The 27997-nt window shown below is 38.5% G+C and overlaps 1 protein-coding gene across 13 annotated transcripts in view; it reads right to left on the bottom strand.

The window, feature by feature from the left end:
* The window catches only part of MCTP1 (multiple C2 and transmembrane domain containing 1), a 360390-nt gene that overhangs the window by 199651 nt on the left and 132742 nt on the right, over positions 1-27997 (bottom strand). For all 13 annotated transcript variants that reach the window (XR_004349160.1, XM_032626358.1, XM_032626364.1 and 10 more), the window contains 2 exons: positions 22350-22520; positions 19520-19650 (listed from right to left, as the gene is read on the bottom strand). Coding sequence is in view for 12 of the 13 variants with exons in the window: in XM_032626358.1 (XP_032482249.1) it covers positions 19520-19650; positions 22350-22520 (302 nt within the window). In the remaining variant the exon portion in view is untranslated. The remainder of the gene's footprint in view (positions 1-19519; positions 19651-22349; positions 22521-27997) is intronic.

The following is a 27997-nucleotide window of genomic DNA, read 5'->3' as shown; positions in this document are numbered from 1 at the left end:
GAACTGTGAAAAATAAATTTCTGTTGAATTCCATCCACCCAGTCTATGGTGTTCGGTTATAGCAGTCCAACAGGCAGATTCACCCGTACCTGGCTTACCTGTACTATTATGTTCTCAACAAAGGAAGGATTCACTATAGTTTGGTTACAGAAATACTAGGTGATCATTCAGATGGTTCAGAATAAGCAAAAATTGATGGGTTTTATTGTTATGAAAATGAAAAGGCAAATTTTTAAAAGTATTGAAGCAAGTTCATGAACTCCAAAAATATATATACAGACACATTCACAGGGGAAAGAGCCCGAGACTGGGCATCAGATTCCCTTGGTTCTAGCCTTCCATCCGTCACTAATTAGTTGGATGACCTTTTCCAAGACAACTTAGCCCCTGGAATTCCAGGTTTCTCATCTGTGATATGAGGGAATTGAACTAGATGAACTTCAAATTCTCAAAAACCTCAAATTCCACAATTTATTATAACTCTATCCATGTTTACCCTTATTTACATCTTCCTTTCTTTGCAATTCCACAGACCAATAAAATGGTAAGAGAACAAATTCATCTTACAGGCAATGAAATATTATTCCTCAGATGTATTACGCCTCTACCCTGCTGAAAAAAGTCTGAATGCTGGTGCCAGAGGGCAGACAATCTAACCTAATATCAAATTGTCTTCTAAGGAGCACTGGGAGGGGGTGCATCCAGGTCACCATGCATGGAGTGAAAAAGGGAGTGTGGATTCTCCTCTTTTGTTCAAAGAATAGCTCCCCTTACATCTGTTTTATATCTGGGTTCCACAAGGAACTCCTGGGTCCTCAGCTGCCTGCTTTGCCTCAGCCTCGACTTTGGCTGGGTCTTTCCAAGGGGCTGGTCTTCATCCCACCACTGTGACCAAACAGCTGGGCTTGAGTCCTCATAGGTCTTCCACCTGGGGCTGGCCTAGGACTGTCCTAACTTTCACTTGCCCAAATGGGCTGAGCACTCTGCTTGGCTGCCACTGTGCATCTAGGCCTAACTGCCACATGCCCCAAATTTCTGGCTTCTAAGGCCACTTCTGCACTTGGATATAAAGCCACACCGTGGAGTATGGGATCTGGCTTCCTGATCAACTGCCAAAGAAACCAGATGAAACAATGCAGAAGTTTTCTCCTTATGGGGTGAACTTAGATCAATGGCATAGGTGATGGGAAGATAACTCCCCATGCCTTCCACCCTCTCACAAACCATTCCAAAGCAGGATTCTCCATATTGCCTATCTACATGTGGCCAAGTGGGCACACCTGCTGGGCAACCACTGTGTCTCTGAAACACAGGGAACATGGCCAGCCCAGTAACTTATCACCGTGCATTACTTCCTAGTCTTCCCTGCCTCATGTTCTTTCTCTCTCACTCTCAGGACCTGGGATTGTACCTCCCAATTAAGTATCAGCACCTAATCCCTGCCTCAAACTCTGTTTCCTAGGGAACCTGGTCGAAGGCAAAAATTATTGGTACCATTTAATCCCCACAGTTACAGATGTCCAAAACCCAAACCTGACCATGTCCCACTCCTGGCTCCCCACCACCTATAAAATATCCTTAGTAAGGCAATGGGGCACTCCACAACCTACCATCAGCTTGGGTGTCATTTGTTGACTTACACTTACTACTTAAGTAATTCCTGACAGCTAATTCTCCCATCATCCATGCTAGGGCTCACCTGTTTCTTTGTGTTTGCATGAAGCAACCCCTCTGCCCGAGATGATGTATCTACCTATGTTTGCTTGGCTAATTTTTAACTAATTCTCACTGAAATGTCTTTTCCTGTCAATCTCCTGATACACCTCAAGGGCAGGCACCTAGCACAGAGCTGGAATATAGTTGGTGCTCTGTAAGTATTAAAGTACTTATGGATGAGGAGACAGAGGTTCTGAAAGGCGACAGTGGCAGAGCCAGGATTAGCATGTAATGGGCTCATGCTACCATTTCTATATTGCCTTCCCAGAGAGTGGGTTGATTTCTTTCCAACACTCACTCATTCACTCATTCATTAACTATTTATTAAGTGCACTGTGTGTCAGGCCTCTGTTAAATTTGGGGGATTCAGCCCTTTCTAAGCCTTCTGGTTTCTCACATCCTTATTTCCGGAACTACCGCAGACCTAGTGTGTTGCTTTTAGCGAAGTCATTTGGCTTCAGAGTTCGCGTCAGGGGTTCAGAACACCAAAGTTTTAACAAAGCTGAATTATTCATTAGTATTGTGATATCAAGCAAGTTACAAACTTTTTGTGCATCAGCTTTCCTCGTTTATGCCTTCTCTTTGCATAGAATTGTAAAAACACAGGAATAACAGATGAAAAACTACTTTCAAAAGATGAAAGTACTATGTAACTATAATATGTAGTTTTATTATCTCATATGCCTTAGTTTGATATTGTACAATTTTAAAATGTACTGTCTGTTCCGAACTCATCAGTCAATCAATCATCAATAGAAGAATCAAAAGAGACTCAAAAACTGAGATTGGAGAGCTATTTTCTTACATTCCACAAATGGGGAAACTGAGGCTCAGAGGAATTAAGTGATGGCAAGACTTCACATTTACTGACTTCCATAGCAAAGCTTGAAATTCTTTGCACCTTTTAAAAACTATATGCATTACTTAGTCACATGAAAGGAATATATCACATTTATTTGGTGACGTTTTCCCCTAAGTTCAAGGAGAAAAATTTCAGTATTCTTGTCACCTTTTTTCTCCCCATCTTTCCTTCTGCCATGCCTAAACCAGTAACCAATGATAGTTTTACCCAGATGAAACAGTTTTGTGATTAGCACCGTTGTTGTACACACGGGGTACAGGAAGTAAATGTTAGGCCTATTTGGATGTATTTTTTAATTTAAAATAGGACAGGATTCAAACTTCATAAATATTTTATATATGCATTAACACTGGTAGCCCATACATCAGATATGTCACATGTGACCTGCAAGTATTTTGAGGGATGAGCAGAAGCTGCATGACATGGAGGGGTTGACAGTGGCCCCCAAACTTGCTGACTGGCTTTCAGTGAACTGCAGTCCACATATGCTCGGTTAGGTGGACTTACGGATTATATCATCTAGTTTTAACTGAACTAATCCTCACAAAATGGACAGTGGCTTTAAAAAATCCCAGGAAGTTAGGAGGTTGGGATTAACATACACACACTACTATGTATAAAATAGGTAATCAACAAGGACCTACTGTATAGCACAGGGACCACTACTCAGTACTCTGTAACAACCTATATGGGAAAAGAATCTGAAAAAGAATAGATATATGTATATGTATAACTAAATCATTTTGCTGTACGCCTGAAACTAACACAACATTGTAAATCAACTATACTCCAATGTAAAATAAAAATTAAAAAATAAAAGATCCCAGTAAAGAAACTGTGGATTGAGTATAATACTAATTGAACAAGCATAAGTGAACAGAATGATAAACAAGAACACACAGAGTTGACACGTTTACTCCTAGCCCATCTGTCTGTCAGCTACACTCTGATTCTGATTTACAAACCAATAATGTGGCATAATCAGATATAGCAAGAATTCAAACAAAATTCAACTTAAAATTATCAGGAAGAATATCTGCAACAAAAATTTACATCTCCTCTAACAAGGAACTTCTAAGTGTGTTTTGTGCCCTGAAGTACTAGCTCATGATATTATGAAGCCATCATGATAAGAGGACATTTAAAAATGAAGCCTTCAGGACAGGAAGACAAGCCTCTATAGAATTTCTTTGGTGGAGGGGTCATTTCTAAAAACACATTTTACTAATCTGGACCAAATTTAACGATAAAATTAGGAAGCTTTTTGAGATTTACTGCATGAGAGCTACTTTACGTTAGTAAAACAAAAACATAGTATAAGATCTCATATTATAAATCAATATGATACATAATTCTTTAGAATCTTTGCATTTTAAAGGATTCAATAGGTAACCACTGATGTGTTTTCAAGTTTCACGATTATGCGGTGTACACGCCACCTCTGACATTACTAACTGCTAATGCAGTTACTGCCTTTCTGTTGTCAGCAGTTGTCACTGTCCAACTGTCTTTGGGGAGATGGCTTTATCAGAGCATACTTCTACAAACTTGGGAGCTTCCCCATTCGTTGCCTCGAAGGTAAGCTATTTAATACACACACTGTCTTTGGAAACTGCATGGTGCATGGAAACTGTCTTTGGAAATGCCTATCGTAGACAAAATACTGCAGTGAGTATAAACTTCCTGAGAAAAACTTTAGCAGAAAAAATAGTAAGCCATGAAAGAAAATGGATTAAAATCTTAATATATTTGGCTTAGCTTGAGTTTAGGAAAAGCCAAGACAAGGATCAATGACATTCTTTACTGAAATACTGTCTCTCTCCCAAATAAAATATTTCACTCAATCCTTAGTAAGAAAAATGGTGAAACAGAAAGATTTCATTAAACACTCTCTCCAGTTTAGAATTTTCTGACTAGTTATCTTTGTGCTTTTTTCAAATTAATAATGAGGCAGGACTGCTCCTACACTTATTTACATAGGAAATGGAACAATCATCGTAGTCTTTATATCACAAATAAGAAACACTGCAAATCAGAATCTAGAGAGTGTCAAATGCTCAGACGCAGTGACCTTCAACTTTAAGAAAACATTAATTTGGCTAACATGCAAAGTCAAAGGCTGTTTTCCTCATTTTCCACACTACACCTGGACAGACATACATGTACTATGTATAGTACATAGGAGGTACTCATTCCACATTCTCTTTCCTTTGGCATTAAATATAGAGTCATAGATTTTTTTTATGGTTGAAAGCATTTGTTCTTCACCCGGAACTTGCCCATTTGGGATAACTTTTTCTTCTATATTAGTAATAAAAATTGTGTTGAAATAGAACTCTCTACTGAAGTGTACAGCTATAGCACTTTATTGTCATGGGCAGTACCAATGCCTCGGCCCTGATCACAATGCAACAAATAAAAGTTAGTAGTAATCCACTAACCTAAAATATATGTGCCCCAAATCAATGCCACTTTAAAGATAAAAAAGCATTTTGCACACTAATAAATAAGGCTATAAATCTTGCTATATTGGATTGCAAATAACTCTGACTGAATGAAATTGCTTGACATGGGATTTACTTACTCTGCACGTTCATAAAAACAACTTGTTCTCTGACAGCACTCATTCTTGGCAATTTACCACAGCTGTCAGCAGACAATTTGTTCAGATTACTGCTCTGCATAAAAGTGTAACAATCATGAGGATTTATTAGCTGATTATCGTAAAGGTGGCAGTCCGTCTTGCCTGCCAAAATGCAGGTGATCAGAAAGTTAAATAATTACATGCAGATTAACATTATTTCACCTTCACTTGAAATCTGTAGTTTAGCGACAGGTAAAATTTGTTGTTCCAACTTGCAGTACGGTGCACACCACCCAAGTGGGTTTACTGACTTCTTGGCACTTTATCGAGCCCTTAATGGCTTCAGGACATACTGAATACCGGACCGAGGTGAAAGGCACATGGACTTTAAAATCAGGAGTCCTGGATTTGAGTCTCAGATCAATCACCCCAAATTCACACTAGCTGAACAATCTCTAAACCTCCTTTTTTGCTATACCTCTAAACCTGCCTCACTTTTTGCACCGGCAAAATTGGTACAATAGGAAGCATCCTTGTTACCCCCTAATATTGAACTAATGTATGTAATAATAGTGCCCTATACAGTGTAAAGCACTATTATTATTGTTTCTTTCCATTCATGGTACATTTATTTTTGTGTAAAATTTAACAACCAGATGGCATTAACTCACTTGATATTATAATGGTGAAAAAGTTATAAGTATCTTGGTAAATGCATAGGCTACTTTTTATTAAAATGCAACCATTCAGTATTTTTTAAGTACAAAGATTACTCAGACACCTAGACATTTTAACCCATTAATTCTCCCTTTTGAATTATATACAAATATCTTTCTTAATTATACTGAAACTTTGTACTTTTCACTAAGGCATGCTGTTCTAATTGCCTTTGCATTTACATCAGGTGTCAAATGCTATATTTATTTAGAGAAGGAAGAGCCATAATTTCCAGTACTCAGTCAAACTTCAGGTATTTAGCAAATATTTATTAAGCACCTATTACTTGCCACATACCTTAATAGGTATTGAGGATGCCACAATGAACAAAGCACTCAAAAACCCCTGCCTTCATGAAGCTCACATTCAAGTGATGGAAAATACATGATAAAATAAGTAAGTGAAATGCATAGTATGTCAAATAGTGATTACTTCGATGGAGAAAACAAAGCAGGATAGAAGAAACGTAATGTCAAGGAAAAGAAGATTCGATTTTAAATAGGGTTGGTATGGCTGTCTCCCTGATGTGACATTTGTGCATAGACCTAAAGAAGGTAAAGAAGCAAGGCAGGTGGACACCTGAAGAAAGAGTGTCACAGATGGAGGGAAAGATCCTGAGGTGGGGAGGTATATGGTGCACCTGAGGAACAGCAAAGAGGCTGGGACAGAGCAGAGGGAGGGAGGGGCAAAGTAGCAGAAGTTCAGGGCAGAGGGATCACAGGGCCAGATCACCAAGAGCATCAGAGGGCTCTATGAGGATACTGGCTATACACAGACTGAGATGGGAAACAACTACAGGGCTTTGAGCAGAGGAGTTAAATTATTTTGTTGATGTTATGTGGAAGGAAGGAGAACAGGAGGCTCTTGCCGCTGCCCACATGAAACTGACAGTGGCTTCAACAGGAAACAGAATGATTGAGATGATAAGGGTGATTTCTGACTATATTCTGAAGGAGAAGTTTGCAAGTTGCTGAATGGACTTGATGAGAATGAAAGAAAAGAATAAAAAATGACTCCAAGATTTTTAGTGTTAGCAACGAACAAGAGAGAATCCCGATGAAGGAGCAGATTTGGGGCGCTGCGGGTGAGAAGTCTGGCTTTGGACCTGCTGAATTGGAGAAGCCTATTAGACGTCCAAATGGAGATTTCAAGCAGGCAGTTGGACGTGGAGTTAAGGAGTGGATCTATATGTTTGTCGCTGTCAATCTTAGGTGGTATGGAAAGCACAAGGGTGGGTGAAGGCACCATGGGGGCAGGTATAGACAGAGAAGATGCCCAGGGAGTGAGCTCTGAGGGTCTCCAGAATTAAATCAGAAGGAAAACGAGGAAAAATCTGCGGGGGAGATGAAGAAAGAGCATGTGATGAGGTAAGAGGAAAACACAGCCCTCTGTTCTGGAAGCCAACTGAAAAAACCTGTTTTAAGGAACGAAGCTATCAGACAAGTCCAGCACAGCTGCTGATCAGGTAAGATGTAGGTTAAACACTGGCCATTGAATTTAGCAACGTGGTGGTCACAGGTGACCTTGACAAGAGCAGTTTGTTGGGGGCAAAAGCCTGACTACGTGGGATCAAGTGAGAATGGGAGTGGCTACTGTTCAGTGTAAAAATAGTTTTCACTGTGTTGATACTCCAGATTTGCAAGTGGCTCTTTCATTCATAGCCAGTCTCATCTTTGTAATAAACAAAGCCCTGTTATAGAGTATACACTTACAAAAACACATTTCAAAAATCATTATATGTGGGAGACCTTCAAGATGGCGGAGGAGTTAAGACACGGAGATCACCTTCCTCCCCACAGATACACCAGAAATACATCTACACGTGGAACACCTCCTACAGAACACCTACTGAACGCTGCCAGAAGACCTCAGACCTCCCAAAAGGCAAGAAACTCCCCACGTACCTGGGTAGGGCAAAAGAAAAAACAGAGACAAAAGAATAGGGACGGGACCTGCACCAGTGGGAGGGAGCCGTGAAGGAGGAAAGGTTTCCACATACTAGGAAGCCCTTTTGCGGGCGGAGACTGTGGGCGGCGGAGGGGGGAAGCTTCGGAGCCACGGAGGAGAGCGCAGCAACAGGGGTGCGGAGGGCAAAGTGGAGAGATTCCCGCACAGAGGATCAGTGCCGACTGGCACTCACCAGCCCGAGAGGCTTGTCTGCTCACCCGCCGGGGCGGGCGGGGCTGGGAGCTGAGGCTCGGGCTTCGGAGGTTGGATCCCAGGGAGAGGACTGGGGTTGGCTGCGTGAACACAGCCTGAAGGGGTTAGTGCACCACAGCTAGCCGGGAGGGAGTCCGGGAAAAAGTCTGCACCTGCCTAAGACGCAAGAGACCATTGTTTCCCAGTGCGCGAGGAGAGGGGATTAAGAGCGCCGCCTAAACGAGCTCCAGAGCCGGGCGCGAGCCGCGGCTAACAGCACGAACCCCAGAGACTGGCATGAGACACTAAGGCTGCTGCTGCCACCACCAAGCTGCCTGTGTGCAGCAAGCACAGGTCACTCTCCACACCGCCCCTCCCAGGAGCCTCTGCAGCCCGCCACTGCCAGGGTCCCGGGATCCAGGGACAACTTTCCCGGGAGAACGCACGCACGGTGCGCCTCAGGCTGGTGCAATGTCACGCTGGCCTCTGCCACCGCAGGCTCGCCCCGCACTCCGTGCCCCTCCCTCCCCCAGGCCTGAGTGCGCCAGAGCCCCCGAATCAGCGGCTCCTTTAACCCCGTCCTGTCTGAGTGAAGAATAGACTCCCTCAGGCGACCTACACGCAGAGGCGGGGCCAAATCCAAAGTTGAACCCCGGGAACTGCGCGAACAAAGAAGAGAAAGGGAAATCTCTCCCAGCAGCCTCAGGAGCAGCGGATTAAATCTCCACAATCAACTTGATGTACCCTGCATCTGTGGAATACATGAATAGACAACAAATCATCCCAAAATTGAGGCAGTGGACTTTGTGTGATTTTGTCTGTTTAGCTTTACTTTTACCATTTGTCCTAGGGTTCTGTCTGCCTGGTTTTTTTTTTTTAGTATAGTTTTTAGCACTTGTTTTCATTGGTGGATTTACTTTTTAGTTAGGTTGCTCTCCTCTTTCTTTCTTTTTTAAAATTACTTTTTAATTTTTTATTTTTAATAATATTTTAAAATAATTTTCTTTTCTTTTCTTTCTTCCTTTTTTCTCCCTTTTCTTCTGAGCTGTGTGGCTGACAGGGTCTTGCTGCTCTGGCTGGGTGTCAGGCCTGTGCCTCTGAGGTGGGAGAGCAAAGTTCAGGACATTGGTCCACCAGAGACCTCCTGGCTCCATATAATATCAAACATCAAAAGCTCTCCCTGAGATCTCCATCTCAACGCTAAGACCCAGCTCCACTCAACGGCGAGCAAGCTACAGTGCTGGACACCCTATGTGAAACAACTAACAAGACAGGAACACAACACCACCCACTAGCAGAGAGGCTGACTAAAATCATAATAAGGTCACAGACATGCCAAAACACAGCACCGGATGCAGTCCTGCCCACCAGAAAGACAAGATCCAGCCTCATCCACCAGAACATAGGCACCAGTCCCCTCCACCAGGAAGCCTACACAACCCACTAAACCAACCTTACCCACTGGCGGCAGACACCAAAAACAACAGGAACTACGAACCTGCAGCCTATGAAAAGGAGACCCCAAACACAGTAAGTTGAGCAAAATGAGAAGACAGAGAAACACACAGCAGATGAAGAAGCAAGGTAAAAACCCACCAGACCAAACAAATGAAGAGGATATAGGCAGTCTACCTGAAAAAGAATTCAGAGTAATGATAGTAAAGATGATCCAAAAATCTTGGAAATAGAATGGAGAAAATACAAGAAACGTTTAACAAGGACCTAGAAGAACTAAAGAGCAAACAATGATGAACAACACAATAAATGAAATAAAAAATTCTCTAGGAGGAATCAATAGCAGAATAACTTGAGGCAGAAGAATGGATAAGTGACCTGGAAGATAAAATAGTGGAAATAACTACCACAGCGCAAAATAAAGAAAAAAGGATGAAAAGAATTGGGGACAGTCTCAGAGACCTCTGGGACATTAAACGCACCAACATTTGAATTACAGGGGTCCCAGAAGAAGAAGAAAAAAACAAAGGGACTGAGAAAACCTTGAAGAGATTATAGTTGAAAACTTCCCTAATATAGGAAAGGAAATAGTTATTCAAGTCCAGGAAGCACAAAGAGTCCCATACAGGATAAATCCAAAGAGAAACACGCCAAGACACATATCAATCAAACTATCAAAAATTAAATACAAAGAAAAAATATTAAAAGCAGCAAGGGAAAAACAACAAATAACATACTAGGGAACTTCCATAAGGTTAACATCTGATCTTTCAGCAGAAACTCTTCAAGCCAGAAGGGAGTGGCCGGACATATTTAAAGTGATGAAAGGGAAAAACCTACGACCAAGAAAACTCTACCCAACAAGGATCTCATTCAGATTCGATGGAGAAATAAAAACCTTCAGAGAGAAGCAAAAGCGAAGAGAATTCAGCACCACCAAACCAGCTTTACCACAAATGCTAAAGGAACTTCTCTAGGCAGGAAACACAGAGAAGGAAAAGACCTACAATAACAAACCCAAAACAATTAAGAAAATGGTAATAGGAGCACACATATCGATAACTACCATAAATGTAAATGGATTAAATGCTTCAACGAAAAGACATAGACAGGCTGAATGGATACAAACATAAGACCGTTATATATGCTGTCTACAGGAGACCCGCTTCAGGTCTAGGGACACGTACAGACTGAAAGTGAGGGGATGGAAAAAGATATTCCAGGCAAATGGAAATCAAAAGAAAGCTGGAGTAGGAATTCTCATGTCAGACAAAATAGACTTTAAAATAAAGAATATTACAAGAGACAAAGAAGGACACTATATAATGATCAACGGGTCAATCCAAGAAGAAGATATAACAATTATAAATATTTAAGCACCCAACATAGGAGCACTGCAATACATAAGGCAAATGCTAACAGCCATAAAAGGGGCAATCAACAGCAACACAGTCATAGTAGGGGACTTTAACACCCCACTTTCACCCATGGACAGATCATCCAAAATGAAAATAAATAAGGAAACACAAGCTTAAAATGATACATTAAACAAGATGGATTTAATTGATATTTTTAGGACATTCCATCCAAAAACAACAGAATACACTTTCTTCTCAAGTACTCATGGAACATTCTTCAGGATAGATCACATCTTAAGTCACAAATCAAGCCTTGGTAAATTTAAGAAAATTGAAATTGTATCAAGTATCTTTTCTGACCACAACGCTATGAGACTAGATACCAATTACAGGAAAAAAATCTGTAAAAAATTTTAAAAATGGAGGCTAAACAATACACTACTAAATAACCAAGAGATCACTGAAGAAATCGAAGAGGAAATCAAAAAATTCCTAGAAACAAATGACAATGAAAACACGACCGCCCCTAACATATGGGATGCAGCAAAAGCAGTTCTAAGAGGGAAGTTTATAGCAATACAATCCTACCTCAAGAAACAAGACACATCTCAAATAAACAACCTAACCTTACACCTAAAGCAATTAGAGAAAGAAAAACACAAAAACCCTAAAGTTAGCAGAAGAAAAGAAATCATAAAGATCAGATCAGAAATAAATGAAAAAGAAATGAAGGAAACGATAGCAAAGATCAATAAAACTAAAAGCTGGTTCTTTAAGAAGATAAGCAAAATTGATAAACCATTAGCTAGACTCATCAAGAAAAAAAGGGAGAAGACTCAAATCAATAGAATTAGAAATGAAAAAGGAGAAGTAATAACTGACACTGCAGAAATACAAAGGATCATGAGAGATTACTACAAGCAACTCTATGCCAATAAAGTGGACAACCTGGAAGAAATGGACAAATTCTTAGAAATGCACAACCTGCCAAGACTGAATCAGGAAGAAATAGAAAATATGAACAGACCAATCACAAGCACTGAAATTGAAACTGTGATTAAAAACCTTCCAACAAACAAAAGCCCAGGACCAGATGGCTTCACATGCGAATTCTATCAAACATTTAGAGAAGAGCTAACACTTATCTTTCTCAAGTTCTTCCAAAATATAGCAGAGGGAGGAACACTCCCAAACTCATTCTACAAGGCCACCATCACCCTGATACCAAAACCAGACAAAGATGTCACAAAGGAAGAAAACTACAGGCTAATATCACTGATGAACATAGATGCAAAAATCCTCAACAACATACTAGCGAACAGAATCCAACAGCACGTTAAAATGATCATACACCATGATCAAGTGGGGTTTATCCCAGGAATGCAAGTGTTCTTCAATATACGCAAATCAATCAATGTGATAAACCATATTAACAAATTGAAGGAGAAAAACTATATGATTATCTCAATAGATGCAGAAAAAACTTTCGACAAAATTCAACACCCATTTATGATAAAAACCCTGCAGAAAGTAGGCATAGAGGTAACTTACCTCAACATAATAAAGACCATATATGACAAACCCACAGCCAACATTGTTCTCAATGGTAAAAAAATGAAACCATTTCCTCTAAGATCAGGAATAAGACAAGGTTGTCCCCTCTCACCACCATTATTCAACATACTTTTGGAAGTTTTAGCCACAGCAATCAGAGAAGAAAAAGAAATAAAGGAATCCAAATCAGAAAAGAAGAAGTAAAGCTGTCACTGTTTGCAGATGACATGATACCACACATAGTGAATCCTTAAAGACTCTACCAGAAAACTACTAGAGCTAATCAATGGATTTGGTAGAGTAGCAGGATACAAAATTAATGCCCAGAAATCTCTTTCATTCCTATACACTAATGATGAAAAATCTGAAAGAGAAATTAAGAAAACACTCCCATTTACCACTGCAACAAAAAGAATAAAATACCTAGGAATAAACCAGGTACCTAAGGAGACAAAAGACCTGTAGTCAGAAAACTATAAGACACTGATGAAAGAAATTAAAGATGATACAAACAGATGGAGAGATATACCATGTTCTTGGATTGGAAGGATCAACATTGTGAAAAAGACTATAGCACCCAAAGCAATCTACAGATTCAATGCAATCCTTATGAAACTACCAATTGCATTTTTCACAGAATGAGAACAAAAAAATTTCACAATTTGTATGGAAAGATGAAAAACCCTGAATAGCCAGAGCAATCTTGAGAAAGAAAAACGGTGGTGGAGGAATCAGGTTCCCTGACTTCAGACTCTACTACAAAGCTACAGTAATCAAGACAGTATGGTTCTGGCATAAAAACAGAAATAGAGATCAATGGAACAGGATAGAAAGCCCAGAGATAAACCCACGCACATATGGTCACCTTATTTTTGATAAAGGAGGCAAGAATATACAATGGAGAAAAGACAGCCACTTCAATAAGTGGTGCTGGGAAAACTGGACAGCTACATGTAAAAGAATGTAATTGGAACACTTCCTAACACCATACACAAAAATAAAATGGATTAAAGACCTAAGTGTAAGGCCAGAGACTATAAAACCCTTAGAGGAAAACATAGGCAGAACACTCTGTGACATAAATCACAGCAAGATCCTTTTTGACCCACCTCCTAGAGAAATGGAAATAAAAACAAAAATAAACAAATGGGACCTAATGAAACTTAAAAGCTTTTACACAGCAAAGGAAACCATAAACAAGACCAAAAGACAACCCTCAGAATGGGAGAAAATATTTGCAAATGAAGCAACTGACAAAGGATTAATCTCCAAAATTTACAAGCAGCTCATGCAGCTCAATATCAAAAAAACAAACAACCCAATCCAAAAATGGGCAGAAGACCTAAATAGACATTTCTCCAAAGAAGATATACAGACTGCCAAAAAACACATGAAAGAGTGCTCAACATCACTAATCATTAGAGACATGCAAATCAAAACTACAATGAGGTATCACCTCACACCAGTCAGAATGGTCATCATCAAAAAATCTAGAAACAATAAATGCTGGAGAGGGTGTGGAGAAAAGGCAACCCTCTTGCACTGTTGGTGGGAATGTAAATTGACACATCCACTATGGAGAACATTATGGAGTTTCCTTAAAAAACTAAAAATAGAACTACCATATGACCCAGCAATCCCACTACTGGGCACATAACCTGAGAAAACCATAATTCAAAGAGTCATGTACCACAATGTTCATTGCAGCTCTATTTACAATAGCCAGGACGTGGAAGCAACCTAAGTGTCCATGGACAGATGAATGGATAAAGAAGATGTGGCACATATATACAATAGAATATTACTCAGCCGTAAAAAGAAAGGAAATTGAATTATTTGTAGTGAGGTGGATGGATCTAGAGACTGTCATACAGAGTGAAGTAAGTCAGAAAGAGTAAAACAAATACTGTATGCTAACATATATGTATGGAATCTAAGAAGAAAAAAAAAAAGGCTAGGGGCAGGATAGCAATAAAGACGCAGATGTAGAGAATGCACTTAAGGACCCGGGGAGGGGGAAGGGTAAGCTCACACGAAGTGAGAGAGTGGCATGGACATATATACACTACCAAATGTAAAATGGATAGCTCGTGGGAAGCAGCTGCACACAGGGAGATCAGCTCAGTGCTTTGTGACCACGTCGAGGAGTGGGATAGACGGGGTGGGATAGACAGGGTGGGAGGGAGAAGCAAGTGGGAGGAGATATGGGGATATATGTATATGTATAGCTGATTCACTTTATTATAAAGCAGAAATTAACACACCATTGTAAAGCAATTATACTCCTATAAAGATGTTAAAAAAAAAAAGAAAAAAAAATCATTATATGTGACCCAAACTGGAAAATAAAGTGAATAATAAAAAAACTATAACACAGTACACTAGTGTGTGTAGATAATCTAATCCATTCATGTGTTCCAAATTTGGGACTAATTCAGACAGGATCCTTAAAAACCATTATTAGACATTGATGGGAGAGTATTACCCTCCATGGTCAACTTTAAATTTATTCACCATCCACCAATCAACTCCCAGAAGTCTCTAATTTCTAAGTGAATTGAGGCATATCTTAATTATTCCCACCACACACACACAAAAAGATAATTATGTGACATGATAGAGGTGTTAACTATAGCTATGATGGCGATGTTACAATATATAAATCTATTAAATCAATACATTGTACACCTTAAATTTACATGTTACATGTAAAGTATGTTTCAATAAAATTAATTAATTTAAAAAATTTAATACAGACAGAGAATGTTGCAACAGCTTGCAAAAGGATTCAGAAAGAGTCATGTACCACAGTGTTCATTGCAGCTCTATTTACAATAGCCAGGACATGGAAGCAACCTAAATGCCCATCGACAGATGAATGGATAAAGAAGATGTGGTCTTGTTTATGGTTTCGTTTGCTGTGCAAAAGCTTTGAAGTTTCATTAGGTCCCATTTGTTTATTTTTGTTTTTATTTCCATTTCTCTAGGAGGTGGGTCAAAAAGGATCTTGCTGTGATTTATGTCATAGAGTGTTCTGCCTATGTTTTCCTCTAAGAGTTTGATAGTTTCTGGCCTTACAGTTAGGTCTTTAATCCATTCTGAGCTTATTTTTGTGTATGGTGTTAGGGAGTGATCTAACCTCATACTTTTACATGTACCTGTCCAGTTTTCCCAGCACCACTTATTGAAGAGGCTGTCCTTTCTCCACTGTACATTCTTGCCACCTTTATCAAAGATAAGGTGTCCATATGTGCGTGGGTTTGTCTCTGGGCTTTCTATCCTGTTCCATTGATCTATCTTTCTGTTTTTGTGCTATTTGTAATGACGTGGATAGACCTAGAGTCTGTCATACAGAGTGAAGTAAGTCAGAAAGGGAAAGACAAATACCGTATGCTAACATATATATATGGAAGTTAAGGAAAAAAAATGTCATGAAGAACCTAGGGGTAAGACAGGAATAAAGACACAGACCTACTGGAGAATGGACTTGAGGATATGGGGAGGGGGAAGGGTGAGCTGTGACAGGGCGAGAGGGAGGCACGGACATATATACACTAAGAAACGTAAGGTAGATAGCTAGTGGGAAGCAGCCGCATGGCACAGGGATATCGGCTCGGTGCTTTGTGACCGCCTGGAGGGGTGGGATGGGCAGGGTGGGAGGGAGGGAGACGCAAGAGGGAAGAGATGTGGGAACGTGTGTATATGTATAACTGATTCACTTTGTTATAAAGCAGAAACTAACACACCATTGTAAAGCAATTAGACCCCAATAAAGATGTTAAAAAAAAAAAAAGAAGATGTGGTACATATATACAATGGAATATTACTCAGCCATAAAAAGGAACAAAATTGGGTCATTTGTAGAGACGTGGATGGATCTGGAGGCTGTCATACAGAGTGAAGTGAGTCAGAAAGAGAAAAACAAATATGACATATTAACGCATATATGTGGAACCTAGAAAAATGGTACAGATGAACCGGTTTGCAGGGCAGAAATAGAGACACAGATGTAGAGAACAAACGTATGGACACCAAGGGGGGAAAGCGGTGGTGGGGGTGGGGATGGTGGTGTGATGAATTGGGCGATTGGGATTGACATGTATACACTGATGTGTATAAAATTGATGACTAATAAGAACCTGCTGTATAAAAAAGTAAATAAAATAAAATTCAAAAATTGGAAAAAAAAAGAAAAGAATACAGAAGACCGTGATGACAGTTTTACTCCTATTACTTTAATCTTAGAACTCAAATTTAATTAGAAGGTAACTATTCTCTTCTAAACTATTCTAGGACCAAGGAATTCTATTATAATCTGCATTATTTCCACTGTTACCACACAACCTTGACATAAACACATGCAACTCTCTTGCCCACCACTTAGATCTAATAATATATTGTTCTTCAGTGGCAGGATGTGTGTAAAGTACAATTTAGTAAGTATAAAGTCAGATACCAAGAGTTTCTGCTGCTATCTGGCCATCAAGTAGCTTGGAAGTGATGATATTTGCCAGGGTCATTTCCTTTTTCTGCAACAGGCATCTTTGTTAAATTAGCAAAGTGTACAACAATTTTGTATTGTCCACTTTGCTTATCTCAAAATTCAACAATAAATCCCTTTACTGTGTAAAATGGTTTAAACTGATACTCAAAAGCTGTCCTAGGAGTCTTCTTGTCTACCTGTGCTCTTGTTTACTCTAAAACTTTTTGGCTCAAATTGCTTTCTTAGGCAATTATATTTGGCATATGATCAAAAGTGAATGTTTTTTAGTGAGGCTGATGCCAGATAAGTTTTTATTATATTTAGAAAGAAAAGTAACTGGAAATAAATGTAAGTCATTCAAAATAAATGAGAGGTTTAGAAATCCCTATAATTCTTTAATGGTACTATTTGGACTCACCATCCAAGCCAGTTTTAATCCAACCAAGATACTGGGAAGCAGAGCACACAGATTTGCCCATCAAAGCAATGAGGGTGCTGGAGCCCAGGGTTTCTTGATCCTGCTTGCAAGGTCCTCCTGTGTAATAGCCACGGGCATAAAGAACTCATCCAACAACCCAGGCAAAGCCCAAGCCAGAAACTATATGCAGGTGGTAAACACCTCTAACAGCTAAAAAAATAAGAAGGGAGGATACACTTCCAACTAGATTACTAGTTTATTATGAAAGGATATAACTCAGGAATGGCTGATGGGAAGAAATGCACAGGGTAAGGTATGTGTAAGGGGTGTGGAGCTTCCATGCCCTCTCAGGGCACAGCACTCCCCCAGCACCTGTACATGTTCACCAACCCAGAAGCTCCAAAAATGGATTTCTTCTCTTTTTCCAAACTTCATAAACCTTCTCAGCTCCCCCAGTTGTCTAGAGCAATCACTATGATCTTCACACCAGCCATTTATCACTGTTCTCTCAAAATTCACCAAATATGGACAAACCCATAGAAACGAGATGAAGTAAGATAAACAAGTCCACCTCTCTGCCAAACATTTCTTAAAATAATTAGGCATGCCCTTGAAGAATCTGTAATATTATCAAGTGAGGAAAAGGGAAAGGTCAGTACAAAATGGGCTGAGAAATTTTCATAATTTCCAAATTTGGAGATGCTTTTCAAAGAAAGAAAAATACGTAAAAGGGTATCTGTCATTATGGGAAAAAAATGGAAAAAAGGATAAGAAGGACTTCATGTAATGTGGACCCAGAAGTACAAGAAGCCAGTACATTTCATCAATTACTTCGTTATTTTACTATGACAAGCAAGTTTGAATACAAAGTAATGAGATTGAGGTAGCAAGTTACATATGACAGCCATTCTGATTTCCTTGTGGTCACCAAATAGAGCTAATGTTGCTATAAATTATGAAAATGAATTAATTATTCAAGGAATATCTAGAAAGCATCTACTTGAAAGTGCTCATCATAGCTTATTGAGGAAGATGGAAACAGACATATATATATACTAAAATGTATTCAGTGTATTAACAGATCTATACTGATACTTAAGCCGGTGGTATATCCCAAAGAGAGCAAGGTAGAACTTTAAGAAAACACTGAAAATAGTATTTTACTAGAGGGAAAAAATATGCAGTGAAAGCTTGTCCTCTAAAAAGGATTGAAATGTAATACAGCATTAGCTTGCAGTGGTGTTTTTCTCATTTCATTTTATAAGTAAAATATTAAAGGTTAACTGAAGCTGATCTGTGACCTCTCACTTTATAATACTATGAAGAAAACCATTGTTTAAAACATATTTCTTAGACTAACAAAAGCCAAAGAGACAAATATATTGGGTTGGATTCCTATTTTTGCTTTTTTAGTGTAAAATTCCCTTTATTATCATTAGTATGTATGCATTTCTTCAGGCTGTATGTTTAGAGACTTGGAAATCATGTCAACTATGATGAAGAAAGAATTTTCTAAACTAACAAATTCTTCTGTACACCATGTTTTATTTCAGTATTGGCAGGTTTCAATGTGTTTTGCTATAAAGACACATATGTAACTATTGAAAATATTAAAATAGGCTTTCAAGTTAGAAAACAATTCATATAATTCAAGCAATCATTCAAAATAACCTTGTCTCTGTGCAGAGATGTCATGTAAGCTTCAGAATACTCTTTTCTTCACCACATTATCAGATTAACCTGGATTTGCCTCACTTACACACTTCCTTCACTGAAACTTGAACTCCTGGGAGATTTATGAACTCCTAGGAGATTATCAAGATTCTCTACCTTGCAGGGAGTTGTATGAAACAATGCCTTTTGCGGTCACAATATGCTTTATGAAAAGTAATATTATCTCAGATCACTTTGCAGACTTTGAATATGTTCTTTGTTCCTTTTCAGTATCTTATATCAAATGAGATTCCTCTTTCTCAACTCGCGTAACTTTTATGCACAATGTTCCTGACATCTGGAGAAAATTTCTGGATATCAAATTCAGATAGCCTGTCCATCAAGTGGTCAAAACTGCCACCTACTGGTCAGTCTTCAAATCTATTTTTCAGTTCACCCAAGCACTGCCTTACCATGATAAGATCCCTTGCTTCAAAACAGTAAAGATCAATTATAATACCAGACTTACAACAAAGCTCATCCTGTCTAGGGTGATCCAAAAATACCAAGTTGCACAAACCTGCCAATAAAGTCATCCCTTTTCCCAGCGTCTTTGTCCCATGCAGTGATATCAATGATTCCGCCTCTTTCTTCATAGAGATGAAAATCAAATTGTTCTCTCCACTGAGGATTCAAAGTTTTTGGCATAATCTGGAAAACCAAAAAGTCATTACTATCTCCTCAGTATCAGTCTTAAAAAATTTAACTTGAGATATAAATCAAACTTTATGTACTATCTAGAAAAGCATGTGAGCTTCTAGAAATGACGGGAATAAGTCATTAGATCTCAGCATCTTTACTACATGTTGTATGAGAGGACCCAAAAGAATGTGTCCTGAAAACCAACAGGCACCCTCTCATTATTTTGAGTAACAGATAACAGATATGAACTACATAGAAAAGGCAAAGAGTCTGTAACTGGAATAGCTCACTCAGATACTAGCATTTTTTTTACATAACCAGTTAATACACAGATATAACTCGTAGTCTGTCATCTTATAATAAAGGAAGATGAGGATTCCCAGAGTTTTTTTCCCTCACTTCCCACACACATAAGAATTGCGAGCTGAATAATGAAGAAAACGGACAATGAAGTTCTGTGGGAGAAAGAGGAAAAAAAAAGTAATTTTGGGGTGGTCAGGCAAACTTTTACCTTAAAATTATAGCACTGATGTATCATCCCAATTTTATACATGGAGAAACTGAGACCTGAGGTTTAAGTGACCCACGTACAGTGACTAGGATTTAGTAGCTAGACTCTAACTCAATTCTTTTATTAGAGCTTCAGATCTCTTTCCCCAAAGCACTATGCCAAAAATGTTTGTGAATTAATATGAATATGTGTGTGTATCATCTCCACGTTGCATATATAAGAAAGATATCTTATCTGACGTGCAATTTTGTAACTTCAAGTATTCAGATAAGACACCTGGTGGAATCAATGAATCAAGTGACTCATACTGATGTGTTTTAAAATTCCATTCACCATTGAGTTAGACCACATTCATATTTGTTTCCCTACTCTTTCTTTTTAGCAGGAGGGCCTGCAGCGGCCTTTTCTCTTTTTAATGTATGAGAGACAGATCTTCAGATGTAAAGACTTTGAAAGCAATGAAGCATGTTATGTGCAAAGGTAACGCAAATGAATCACAATTTTTAAAGTTCATAATTGAAATTAATCAGCAATAGATCATGGAAAGAAAGAGCAAAGAGAGACACATGTCCATAGCTGGGTTTCACATTTCATACCTAAAGAGCAGAACTATAAAAATAAGTAATGTTTTAAGCCTACCAGAACATGGAAATAATGTTAATTGATAAAAGACAAGATAGAAGTGGTCACAGGTACCTATTTTGGGGATCAGTAGTTTCTTTAAAATGTTATTATTAAACCCATGGCAGAAGAAAAAAGACAGCACCGGATGGATGGTATGGCAATTCAAATGTCTCATAATTGGGTTCAGATGAACTCCTTCAGTATTTTGGGGAGTGGTCCGTCTTACTTATTTGGCCAAAAAAGAACTTAAGCTTTCAGTTTTCTTTTTTAGGATTCTCTTCCCTATATGATTTCCTATAGGTCAGAAGTGATGCCTTCCCCTTCGATGTGGGCACTTAAGAAGGTAACCAATCAGCCTGCTAAGAAATCACCTCTGTGATATTTCTAATACAAGATGGGTGTAATCAGTTGTCCCAAGCTGTCAATGAATACCAGCTATACAAGCTGACCATTAAAGAGACTGTATTTGGGCTTCCCTGGTGGCGCAGTGGTTGAGAGTCTGCCTGCCGATGCAGGGGACACAGGTTCGTGCCCCGGTCCGGGAGGATCCCACATGCCACGGAGCGGCTGGGCCCATAAGCCATGGCCACTGGGCCTGCGCGTCTGGAGCCTGTGCTCCGCAACGGGAGAGGCCACAACAGTGAGAGGCCCGCGTACCACAAAAAAAAAAAAAAAAAAAAAAAAAGAGGCTGTATTTGGATGCAACACAGATAAATGTAACTATCACTATATAACCATGACTACTATGACCTTTACTAGTTATTATTATTTCTGTTAACAGTATGATAGTGATATGAATATTTAATATAATACGTTATTACTAATAATACAAGTGTTATTACATAATATACTTACTACTGCTGCTACTCTTCCTCTTCCTTCCGCTACTACTGTTTATTGAGTATTTATTATGGGCAAAGCAATATTCTAAGCCCTTTACATGCATGACATATAGTATTCAATCTTCTCAGTAACTTTATTAGGCAGGCATTATTTTAACTCTCATTCTCACAGATGGGGAAATGGGGGTATGGAGAGGCAAAGTAACTTGTGCCATGGCACACTGCTGTAGTGGCAGCAGGACCTTGGCCCTCTGTTTTCTAAGTAAAATTTTAAAACCTTGCAATCTGCATTGGTGCAACTCAGTTTGAAAAAATGGTTCAGAGTAATGCACAAAGATTTTTCATACATGTCAAATAGTGCTATTTGTAGTACTTGTACTAGTACTAGATGCAGTAATAATAGTAGCCAACATTCTTTGAGCACTTTATGTGCCAGGCATTGACTTAGGTTTGCTCCGGCTTTTTTTTTTTTTTTTTTTTTAAAGAGATAGTTCCTAGTATTATTCCATGTGATAGGTGAAGAAACTGAGACATAGAGAAATAGTTTACCAAAGGTCACATAGTACATAAAGTAAGAAATGCAATACAATTGTTAGCACTGTTGCCTGACATGATGTTGAAAAGTAGTTCTGTAAAGCATTAAAAAAGTGTCTAGTGTTTTCACGTCTCAGAGCATGGCTATTAACCAACCACTGCCTTCCAAGCACTGATGGGAACACAAAAGAGGTCACCTTGCTCTTGTACTTCTGATGCCCAAGCCGGAACTTCACATAGGGGTCACTCAACCCATTTGAATCCATCGCCTTGAGGTCTCGCCCCTCAATCAATGTGATGCTGACTATTCCTCTCCAAAGATGTGGTTTTCTGTGTATGTCTGACAGACGTAAACTTTGGGTCTGAAACTTGTGGCAAAGGAAAACAGAATTAGATTACTGTGTTTTAAACCAAAATACCACATTTGGCATTACCCTCTCCTCTGTTATAGTTTTTCAAAAATAAAAAATAGGCAGTTACAATTTTAAAAAATACAAACAATTAATAGATTATTAGTTATTTACTACACAATTATTGATAAATATGAAATTATTATCTCATAAATTTAAAGTTGTTGTGCAAGAGAGGTGTGTGCTCAAAATAAAGTCTACTTTTTCAACTCTTAAAATTACATGTAGATATTTTAAGAATATCACAGAATATTTGCATGTGTCAAATATGCCTGTCTAAATATGTATAAATAAATATAAATGTAAAAGGCCTCATCCACACTGTGATATGTAATTTTTAATTAGTAACAGGTTTTTTGCTGCTTCAAAGTTTTTATAATGAAAAATCATAATAAACACATCTAGCATTTGTCAGTAACAGTTTTTGAAAATTTTTTTTCGTGTTATAAGTGAAGTTTACAGGCAGTTTTTAGTTCTAAGATTAGTTTTAAGTTCTATTCAGACAATTAAAAAACTTCTTTATTGCCACAATAAGAGATAACTGAGTTTCAGCTCTCTAAAAAACTACTTAAGGTACCACAGAACAGAGAAAAGTCAATATGCCCTCCCGAGATAGCTTGCTTATGCCTGAAACTTGCATCACAAATTTTAAAAATTACATATGTGATTTATATTGGCAGGTATGTTTCTGGATTTAGTTCTCTAGTATTTGAACATTTTCTTTAATAACTTTTAATTGCTCAATTCTAAGTCACAGTACTCAAGCCAGTGAACAAACTCAGAATTTTTAAAAATCAGCAAGTCTAAATATGCCATATAATCTCTTGAACTAAATAGCATATAAAACAAGCCAGAGAAAGTAGCTGAAACGTTAAAGATCTTTTCAACCTGGATCCAGAACCAAGGAGTATTATAAAAATTGCTGTGTTTTTTTTTTTTATGTTGTCAAGCACGTTTTCTTCACTTATAGTGATTTCATGAAGAAATTCAATGTTTCTCTCAACCTCTGAGTACTCCACTTCTAAATTATGTATTAGCTCTACTTTTGGCCTAATTCCTTCCACACTAAAGTGATAGTCTATTTTGTATAACTCCCCCTCCCATTTTGAATTCTTACTTTTTCCCCATACCGTAATAATGGCATAGTCATTTTTTATTTATCATCAAAAGTCATGCGTTTCAGGATGCTTATTAGGAAAGTGAAAACTATATCCTTCAAAAGATAATACTTTTAATATTTGAACATGTCCATGGAAATCTTTCTAAATCACATTGCATATTTCCCTGCCTTGGTGATCAGCAAATTTTAAACACCACTTCTTGGTGGCTCTGCCTTATTAATATCAATGCAGGACTTTGCCTACACATCCCTCACCTCTGTGAGCCCAAGAGCAGTGTCACCTGTGTTCTGAAGAGAAGCCAAGGTTACATGCAGCACCTGTAACTTCCACAGGACTCCATACCCCACTTCAGTGAAGCCCCTCTGCTCCCATCTGTTTTATATCAATACATTGGGTTTCCACATTGATTTTGTTTGAACCAAGGATTTCTCAGATTAAAATAATTGTTTAGAATTCATGGCACCAAATAATTTTCAAGGTTTTTTTTGGTTCTAAGATTTCATGCTACTTATTTTATATAATGCAGCAATCGATTTCAGTGCCTATCTATCTGACTCCTGCTGCTCTTGAGACTACAACAGCAGACTCTAGAGAATCAGGTTCTCAACTATGCATCTGAAACTTTTGTTAAGGGGTATGAGTGGCAAAGAAGGAAAACAAATTTTTGGCAAGTAAGAAGAAATAATTATCTTAGCAAAGACTAAGGAGTTAAAAACTACCCATTTATATAGAGCTTTAGACTTTGAAAGTGCCTATATATACATTACATTACATAATATATACATTACATAATTTGGTTTCCACTAAAACCCTATGAAGTAGGAAGGCAAGTCCTGCTATTTCCATTTTACCGATGAGGAATTTGAGGCTCCAAGTGGCTGGGCTAATAAATGGTGGATATGGGACCAGAACCCAGTATTTCTGACCTTTATTCCGAGCTTCTTCCAATATTGGTCTTTAGGGCAGAGACTCTCCCCGAGGTTTTAAAGTAGTCACGATTTAAGTACAATGTTGCTAAAGGGTACTCTTCAGTTAGGTGAGTTGCTTGTATTTGAAATGACATTCGGTCTATGTTTTCCTATGTGGCTAATACATGGCATCACCTTCCACTTCTCTGTCATACGAGCACATGTATTCATACTTACAACATTCCAGCTTGCAGATGGATATACTTAATGACATTTCCTACACACTCTAGCAGCACAAGTCATACACTGCACTCATCAAATAACAGTTGGGTACAATCTAGGTTACACAGCAACTTCGGTTAGCAACGCTGAGTTAGGTTCTTGAATGGTACCATGTCTGAAACCCTTACTTGCTCTCTCCTCCTCCCATTTTTCACAGGAGAACAAGAATTTTACTTTTAAGATGAGAAGGAATGCTTTCCATGGGATCCTTCATGCTTTCACAGAAACAGAATGAACTTAATGGAGGCTTTACCTAGTGCCACTAGTTGTGACCAAATGCTTTTCTATAACCTGGAAGAACATTCCCAAAACGACTTGGGAAGCTAAGGGGTGGGGGGTGGAGGAGGGGAGAATATTTCTTAACAAAAACAGGGCTAGTGATTGTGGAATTTAAGGTGACCTGTATAAAAGGCTAAAAGGAAAACAAAGGTTGGGTTCTAAAAACATACTAACCAAATATCATTTTTTAAAGTGATTTTTTTCAATTTATTTTTGTTAAAATGGTACTCTTCTAAAAAGAGACTTCTTAATTCAGCTGTGATTTGACCAGCTACATAGTCATAAAACAGATAAATATTTAGTTTGAGTGTGAAGAATAGGAACTTGAAATAAAATTATAAGGTAAAGGGGGAAGATATAAAACTTAGGCTATCAACAGGAGAAAAGACAAGGGCTTAGCATAAATGTCTACTTGCATCTTTCTAGCAATTTCTGACTATGTGACTTGGGCACATTGCTCCCTCTCTAGGCCTCAGTTTTCTTATCTACGGTTCCAGACAGTACACCAGGCCCCCATGTACTAGGAGCACTGCTCTGTGTGAGGGGGGTGGTCAGGGGGGTGGTGGGGGTCTGAATGGAAAAACAGTATATTCCACAAACAGAGAAGATTTAATCCACTTAAGATAGCTAATACTAAACTTAGTTTTTAAATCAAAGTTTTGGGGAACTCATTGGGGAACAAGTAGAATTCCACAACTAAAACAAACAAACTTTGAAAAGCACTAGCATTAATGCTCCCCAACATAGCTTCTGAGTAACTTGCTGTTCTGGTTAAAGTTTCCTTCCTCTGTATAGCAAAGTTCTCCAAGTATGGTCCACAGAGCAGTGGCATCAGTGTCACTCAGGAACTTGTTAGAAATTCAGACTCTTTAGCCCCATCCCAGACCAACGGAATCACCAGCTCTGGATGCAGGGCCCACTGCTCTGGTTTAACCAGCCCTCCCGGGAGGGGGTTCTGATGCGCACTCAAGTGTGAGACCACCCCCTACCCCCCGCCCCTGCTTTGAAAGTTCTAAGGTACATGCACACTGGTCTTCTCCTATGTTCTAATAACTAGTATTAATTACTATAATCGTAGACATCATCCACTCTCTGGCATGGGTACTATATATGCTAATTAAAGTCCTTCTTTAGTTCTGCTTCCTAATTTACTGATGAGAAAAGCACATTGGCCTGGATATTTGGAACATTTAAAGAGAGAAATAGGAGGCCGTTGAAAAATTATGTGGTTTATTATTTCCTTTGTTAATGATTTTTCTAATAGGATGTATCTAAATAATTAACTGAATAATTGATAATCGGTCAACCAAAAATTACTTATTGAGCACCTAAAGGGCAAGGAGTGTTAAATACATCCAAGAAATCCCTCAATAAAATTAACATATTACAGCTGGTACTTAGTCATCTAAGGTAATGTTTTCAACTATGTCCTTGTTGAAATAGGAGGGAAAGAAAAAAGAAGGGAAGAATAAAAAGGAAAAGCAACCCAGCTTTGAAGCAAAGAGCCAACTCCAAAAAGGAAGAAGTACTCTTTGAACTTTTAAAGCAGTAATTCCCCAGTTTTAACGGGCAATTTGTTGAAATCGCCAGGCCTGATCCTCCAGGATACGATTCAGTTCTTGTGGGTAGAGCTGCACGTGTTTCTCCAATATGTGCCCCATGTGGTTCTCATGCACACTGAAGTTTGAGATCCACTCTCATGAGGAATATTCGTCCAAGTTCAGATTTAATAAAGAATATCAAGATATCAGGTAATAACACAAATTTCAAAGTCTCAGGTAATTAGTCCCAGACATGTATCTTTAGTAAGATTTTAGAATTAGTGAGCTGGCATTTTAAACAGAATATTCGTTTATGCACATTATCCTTTGCAAACGAATTCAAGACTTCAATCCCTTTTCATATACATAAAAGACGTTAGGATATGGAATGGTTTTCAGGAGAGTAAGTCAGCCATGAGAGTTCACAGCTCATGTAAGCTCAGAAAACATAAACAAACTGGTTGAACTTACTTGTGCATTTTGGTAATGAGCATTCTGAATCTCTGCAGAAGCCCAGGACAGGAAAAGCAGTCCTGCCGCATGTCTGGATGGAAATGAATGATCAGAGCCGTATGGGAAATCTTTGGGCAACTATCAACACCTCATGTCAATCAGTTTAGCAGCACTCTTTAAAAAATATTATTTGAAAAAAATATGTATTTGCTTCTCAAGTCACTGTCAGAAAATGTCTCCTAACAAATGCCAATGCCACGATAGTTTCCAGCTCCTTCTTTAGTAACATAATGCTGCAGTGGTCAAGAAAATAAAGTACAGAGATAATATGGTGATGGATCCGGTTCGAGTGGTTTCAGGGTTTTATTAGTAGGTGTAGCAGAAAAAAGAAACAGAGCAAGAGAAATCATGGAAAGAATCACTTTCTCAAGTCTGTTGCTCCAAAATTTCCAGAGACTGTTTCCAATGTCAAAAAAGTGATAAGGCTCCAGAAGAATAAATGTTGCACGGACAGGCAATAACTATAATCATGTTAACTGCAACCCACATGTGAATCTTTTGTAACTTTTAAAGAGATATTTCTAAAGTAACAGAGAAATTTTGCCCCACACAATACTTATCTTTGTTGCCTTTGCTACTAAAAAAATAAGCCTAAGTTCCCTTCACTATTAAGACCAAGAGCAGCAAGAGATGGATAAAAAAATACAGATGAACAGGAAACAATGGAAGGAAATTATCATGGTGGAGCTAAAATTCTGTATTAAATGACTTCTAGAGCAGCTAGACAAAGTTTCCAAACAACAGAATTATGATGAGAATCATCAGCTTTACTAATATCAACAAGGAGGACT

This window comes from Phocoena sinus, chromosome 3, assembly GCF_008692025.1.
Source record: "Phocoena sinus isolate mPhoSin1 chromosome 3, mPhoSin1.pri, whole genome shotgun sequence".
NCBI classification, from domain to species: domain Eukaryota; kingdom Metazoa; phylum Chordata; class Mammalia; order Artiodactyla; family Phocoenidae; genus Phocoena; species Phocoena sinus.
The sequence above is the reverse complement of the archived record's forward strand: the minus strand, read 5'-3'. Positions and strand labels throughout refer to the sequence as shown.